Raw genomic sequence first — 6,500 nt, 5'->3', positions numbered from 1 at the left:
AACATCGCACTACTGTTTGTGGGAGGTTGGCTATGCACAATTTGCCTGCCGTACTTCTTGTATTACTGCAACGATGACACTTAAGAAGTGCCTTTTGCAGACAAAAAAAAAGAATGTCGCTAAAAGGAATTCAAATCTGTGATTTAAAAGGGTGAAACGATGCATAAGAAAAGTAATCTTACAAAATTATTGTTTTTTTTTTAAATAAAGCATGAGCTGGAGGGGCATCGGGTTCAATGGTACAGAGGCGATCAGCTTGCACTAAGCGAGCGGCTGTTGCAGCGGTGCGGCTGTACGCTGCGCCCTCTGCTGTCCCTGGTTCCAAGTGAAAACCAGCCGTCGACAGGATAAAGCAGGTCAGATCGAACCGGGGGAGGGGAATCCGGGACAGCCACCATGTCTGCAGCGCTGCGTCAACTGCGCCGCTCTCCCTCTTTCATGTTGCGCGGATCAAGGGAGGGGGTTGGAAAAGCAGCCATTTGCAGCTAATTCTTATGCCTCTAATTAGCTTTTTTCCTTTAAAAAAAATAAAAAAAATGTACATCTTTGAAACTCGTGCGCAAGTGGGAATAAAATAACCAGAAAAAAACGCGCGCGAGGAGCAGCAATCTGCGAGAGCGGCGACTCCTCTGCCGCAGGGAAACACGCGTTACAATTTGATAGTGCGCAGTTTGTGCATGGTTAAGGCATTATTTTCCACGCTGGCAGGGTGGGATATAATATTCTGCATAATGTTTATATACAAAATGGGGATTTAATTTGTTTTAAAAAGCAAACAGGTATTGTCAGCATGAGCAGGAGGAAGAATTAAATGGATGGATGAAGCTAGCGTCCTGGGTTTCCCGCCAACAATGCGAGGCGGGCTGATTGCACGGGATCCCCGCTCTATGCAAAGAGCCGCCTTTCATTTGCCGTCTCCGCTGCCTGCGAGCAGCCGCCGAGCGCCGCGCTCAGACACTGTAAACCTGCACTGTCTAGTACTATCGACAAATAGTGCGCTGCCCGCTGGCGGGAACCGCCCAGAGACCCCGCCTCAAGTGCAGCGGAGTCAAGGTGCGGGAGGGGGCGGCGTGAGTAAGCTCGCCACTGCGGAGCTGGCTGTGCATTGCACACTTTGCATCCTGCTCCAAAAAAAAAGCAAGCCTCTCCCCGAGTGAGTGGGTGATTATACAACTGAGGGTTTGTAATTAAGCGGATTGATTCCTCAGCGCCAGCGATCCGCCCCTGCCTGCTCTTCTCTATAGGAGTTGAGAAGTTGGTCTGTCCTCATTTAGATCAGCAACGCTGCAAGAGGCGCTTGTGAGCCAGGGCTTTGAGCTGCTGACACTTAGTCACTGCAAGGAGGGAGCGGCACCGTGTTCGTGGAGAATATCAAACACGCAACGCATTTACTTCGGGATTTACTCGCCTTAAAAAAAACATACCCACAACCAGAAAGCTTCGGAGGGAATTACCGAGCGTCTTCGATTAGCGCAAATCTTTTTTCTTTTGCGTTGAATTTTTAATTTCTCTCTACTGGGAACGCAAAAAAGGGTATAAACAGCGGGATTTCACTTTGCGATGCTACTCTCCAAGAAGATCGGTTCGTTTGCTCACATTTGCAGCCCGACCAACATGGATTTGCCAGTGAAAATCCAGTTACAACAAGGTACAAGCCCCGGTTCCCCTTGGAACTGTGTGTTTTTTAATCTATATGGAGCGTCGATGTTTAAGCAATCGTTTGGGGAATGCTGCATTGGTCGTAGTGTCTCAATGTTTTGATGCGCTGTGTAGTGTTTGGGGACGGGCTGCGGTTTGTTATGGGTTGCGTTTGTGCCCATCAATTGCACGAGTTCGTCCCGCTTTACGAGTGTGTGTCAAGGGGATTACAATCAAAGTTAATGCGGATTGGAATTAAAGTTAGAGTTGTTATTTTGCACACTTTTTAGTAAAATGGTGTTTCCCCCCGTTCTACAGTGAAGGAGCGGGAGCCGTTTGAGAAAGTGTATCAGATCGGGGCAGTGCTGGGCAGCGGCGGCTTCGGCACCGTCTACAGCGGCGTGAGGCTGAGCGACGGGCTCCCGGTGAGTTACTACCAAAGATTATAGGGTTACTACCCCCCGACCGGCCTCTACACACACACATTCCCCGCGACCCCTCTCGACCACCAACTCATCCGCTTTTCCTCTTTTCTTCCAGGTTGCTGTCAAACATGTAGCCAGAGACCGAGTAACCGAATGGGGCTCGCTGGTAAGTTACTCTCTCTCCCCCCACCAATCCCTCTTTTCACACTTATCGTAGCGTAGAGCTAAAGTGCGCTGCAGTACATCGCTTACAGTGAGCGTTGTCCTCGTAGTGTTGAGACTGGCGTTTCGATTCTATTCAGTGCGGGGCATCTGTAAATTCCGCTTGTTTAGCCTTTGGGAGGAGGGAATGGGGGAATTCCGGTAATTTCGATCTAGCAGGAGAAGGTTGCTGCCAAATTCTTTATTTATAGAAATCAAAGAGGCAGATGTTGGAGGCAAAGTTGTTTTTTTTAAAGGAGTGTTGGGTGCATTCATCACCTACTTTAACGAGGACTGGCATTTTTTTTCCGTGCAATGACACAAGGACACGTTATGTTTTGGGTGCTTGTTGCGGGCCAGTTGGTCGTTGCTGGGTTTTTTTTTTTAACCTGCAGATTTTACATGGTATTTATCCAATGCCCTGGGTTTGGTGTTTTGTAGAACGGCAGCCTGGTGCCCCTCGAGATCGTGCTGCTCAAGAAGGTGGCTGGAGGCTTTCGAGGAGTCATTAAAATGCTGGACTGGTACGAGCGGGGTGACAGCTTCTTGTTAATCATGGAGCGGCCGGAACTGGTCAAAGACCTGTTTGATTTTATCACTGAGAAGGGAGCCCTGGAGGAAGAGCTGGCGCGAGTCTTCTTCAGGCAGGTCCTGGAGGCAGTACGGCACTGCTACAACTGCGGTGTCGTTCACCGGGACATCAAGGACGAGAACCTGCTGGTCGACCTGCGCTCCGGCGAGCTCAAACTCATAGACTTCGGGTCGGGGGCGTTGCTCAAGGACACGGTCTACACAGACTTTGATGGTAATGCACCGTTCTGGGCTTTCCAGTGTGTGTGAGTGAGTGAGAGACTGCAGTCGGCTTTCCCCTATATCTGCCTATTTAATGCAATAATTGGGACTCGAGCCGGTTTATGCACTCGTTGATTTAAGAAGTTAAAATATATTTGCCTTGTGAACGAATGCCCTTCGTATTTTGAGGAGTGAATTGTCCCCATTTCAACCCAGTTGGGTGGAGACGGGTCCCCTCGCTTCTATCCAAGGGTTTATACATCAGGTTTTGGCTCCGGTTAGCGAGCCCAGCAGAAGCCGCCCTCCGCGGGGCTGCGCACTGCTTCCTCCCACCTTGTTGTGAAACTCGAGCCCTCCTCGGGTTAACCCTTGCTGGGAGCTGGGTTTGGCTGGTAGCTCCACCCAGGCGCCCAGCGCTGCGGCTTCTCGCCCGCTCCCTCCCACCAGCCCGCCGCTACTCCCTGCAGCAGACAGCGAGCTCAACCCCGCCCCTTCTCCCCGCTCTTTTTTTTGTTTTCATCCTATTTTACACCCCTTTCCACTTTATTTCCTCGCCCTCTTCTGGGTTTTTTTTTTTTGCATCGTTCTCCGTTTCCCTCCTGTGTCCCCCCCCCCCCCCCCCCCCCATATCCCTCCCTTTCTCTAGTTTTTTTTTTTTTTCTCTCTTGTTGGCTGCCTTTGCATTCCGCTTCCCCTGCTGCTGTTACTGCTGCTGCCAGGAATCCCACCATCCGAGGCTTCCTTACGTTTGTAAACAAAGGAGTCAGCTGACCAGCTGACTGCAGGGAGTTGATCTGCAGACTAACCGGGGTCTGTCTCAACACCTGACCAAGATCAGAGGGAACTTGTTTCGTAGGATGTGGTCACTTGGACAGTTTTGTGCCCCCCGCCCCCTTCCAATTCTGCAATGTAATTAGCCTTCTGGCTGCCCCCGGCTTAAATTCTGTTTATTTATTCTTCCCAGGCACAAGAGTGTATAGTCCTCCAGAGTGGATTCGTTACCATAGATACCACGGGAGATCTGCTACTGTGTGGTCTTTGGGAGTGCTGCTGTATGATATGGTTTGTGGGGATATCCCTTTCGAACAAGATGAAGAGATCTTGCGAGGTCAAGTGTACTTCAGGAGGCGAATTTCTTCTGGTAAGTGGGATTTCAAACAAGCCGGAGTGTCTTGTAATGTAATGCCTATTTTGGGGCACTTTTTTTTAATGCCGATTTCTTAACACTTGTTTCCTATGTTTGTTTTCAGAATGTCAGCATTTGATCAAGTGGTGCCTTGCACTGCGGCCTTCCGAGAGACCCATGCTGGAACAGATCTTTGAACATGCTTGGATGCGAAAGGCTGAAGTAGTTAAAACCGAGGACTGTGACATCAGGCTGCTGAGCCTAGACCTCGAGACCTCCAGCACAAGTTCGAGCAAGGAGAGTCTGTGAAATAACACGTGCTTAACAGCAGGAGGGGAGTTCGACATAAAAAGGACCCTGTGGTGATGCCACCAGCTTGTTGTGGGAGGGGATAATGGTTTATTTCTGATCCTGTTCTCTGGGTGGGGGTGGGAACACGGGGGTGGGAGGGGGGGGGGGGGGGGGGGGGGAGGGAGGAAGTGGGGGAGAAATCTGACTGCTGGTTACTGCTCTGAATTAATTTTGTTTTCTTTTGGGAACGTTGGAGTTTTGAGATAAATGGGCCAGTACTTAGCAATGACTGACCTTTATTTTTTAGCAAAAAGTGACCTCCAAACAATGCAAACTCTGCTCTCATAGAGTCTGGACTAAATGTTCTTTGCTTTCTGAGTGCCTTTTGAAAGCTGCTTTAATTCACTGGTGATGGGATACCTGAACATACTTTGTTCCCCTTCTATCTGCTGCTCAGAATACTTTGGCCTGCACAAAGGTGTGTACAGAGACATCAAGAACTGTCTGCCAGCAATGTTGGTTTTTCCTCTCTGGTTTTCTTTATAATTTTCCTTTCCCAAGCCATTTCAACCACTGGATAGATGCCCTAATTTCGATTTTCCCCTTCTCTCCCATCAATCTGCAACTTATTTGTTCATGGCCAAGGCATATCGGGGCATGGTTGTATGCACAATCAATGCAATTCAAGGACACTTTCAAGACTGTACATTGTATGTAATGTAAATTATGTTTCATTATGTATTATACTTGTTTTTATTTATTTGTATTCTTAAAGTTAGACTGTCCACAAATTTCACGTGGCTATTTATTTGTTTAATTTATTTTAGAGAAAAATTCCAACACTGCTGTTCTGCTTCCAAGATGCTTGATTGGTTAGTCTAGGATATTTCTGCATTCCTTTTTTTTCCTCTGCATTTAAAAAAAATCTACCATGCAGGTTTCAGTCCATTTGTCATGGAAAGTGATTGGAAGCTTTGTGTCAAAGGTACCCTTTTAAAAAGGGAAATAGATGGATTTTATTTTCTTCTAACTTTGTGGTGTTCAACCAAGGCTCTTCATGGCTGTTTGTATTAGAAGTGTAAAGTATACTGTTTGAAAGGTTTTAAATTATTGAAGTTGTACAGTCTCCATCATTGGCTTAGGAAGGTAGAGTGGCAGTCGACCTTTTTAATTTATTTCAATAGCTGTGTTTTTTGTGCACTAGATCTAGTTGCATTTATGCAGCTTGGATTTGGGAGGTTTTTTTTTTCCAATTTAGCTGTGCGAAATAAATGATGGATGGAGAACATATTTTTTTATACAAGCATTTCAATTAAAGTTCACATTTTGTACAAAATTTGTTTCCTGTCTTGACTGACACTGTGTTCACTATGTAAACTTCAAGGGCAAGTGGTTTAAAAGCATATTTCCAACTACAGTGGTGAAGTTAGTGGGTTAGAACAATGGGTTAACAACCAAGAGGAGGTGAAATTCCAGCCTGCTAGCTATGGCATTTAAAGCCTGAATAGTTAAAAAGAGGCCAGTCTGGAGAAGGGTCTTGACCTGAAACATCACCCATTTATTCTCACTGGAGATGCTGCGTGAGTTACTACAGTTTTTGTGTCTATTTTCTGAATAATAACTGCAAAGTACCATTTTGTCATTTAAAACCCTACTGTTTCATTGTATGGAAATACAGATGCATTGTGTCCTTCATGGGAAATCCCCACCCAGCAGCCTAGTGGGAGTAAATGAAGTAGGTCTTCTGTTCAAGGTGGCAGTGAATCACATTTCAAAGCATAGGCAATAAATACCTGTAGTTGAAAAATAAAGTCCATCAGATAAGGAAACAGGCCAAACTACACTGGAGCCAACCCACAGCTATTGACTCAACTGCCCTCTTCATGGCATATAAAAGCCATTACTGTGGGTAATTCACTACAACTTCTGAAAGGCTGGTGGAGAAGAGCGATGTATTATGCCACTGTTAACTGCAACCCGAAAAATCGTATCAATGTTGCAGTGGACAACAGGACTTGAAGCAAACT

The 6,500-nt window shown here is 46.7% G+C and overlaps 1 protein-coding gene across 1 annotated transcript; it reads left to right on the top strand.

Moving 5' to 3' along the window:
- The first annotated feature begins 274 nt into the window (after positions 1–274).
- On the top strand, positions 275–4,616 carry pim3 (Pim-3 proto-oncogene, serine/threonine kinase). The gene is made up of 6 exons (XM_055653052.1): positions 275–1,648; positions 1,957–2,063; positions 2,179–2,229; positions 2,706–3,069; positions 4,021–4,197; positions 4,307–4,616. Exons 1-6 carry the CDS (start codon positions 1,561–1,563, stop codon positions 4,489–4,491), a joined length of 972 nt encoding a protein of 323 aa, XP_055509027.1. The 5' UTR covers positions 275–1,560; the 3' UTR covers positions 4,492–4,616.
- The last annotated feature ends 1,884 nt before the right edge of the window (positions 4,617–6,500 follow it).

This window comes from Leucoraja erinacea, chromosome 22 (assembly GCF_028641065.1).
Source record: "Leucoraja erinacea ecotype New England chromosome 22, Leri_hhj_1, whole genome shotgun sequence".
Lineage (NCBI taxonomy): Eukaryota > Metazoa > Chordata > Chondrichthyes > Rajiformes > Rajidae > Leucoraja > Leucoraja erinaceus.
Note: the sequence above shows the minus strand (reverse complement) of the source record. Positions and strands in the feature narration are given on the sequence as shown.

Bases quoted from the DNA above. Each gene is read 5' to 3' on its own strand.
- pim3 (XM_055653052.1), top strand. From the start codon at position 1,561: ATGCTACTCTCCAAGAAGATCGGTTCGTTTGCTCACATTTGCAGCCCG. The intron at 2,064-2,178 runs GTGAGTTACTAC...CTTTTCTTCCAG, and splicing joins GGCTGAGCGACGGGCTCCCG to GTTGCTGTCAAACATGTAGC. The intron at 2,230-2,705 runs GTAAGTTACTCT...GGTGTTTTGTAG, and splicing joins TAACCGAATGGGGCTCGCTG to AACGGCAGCCTGGTGCCCCT.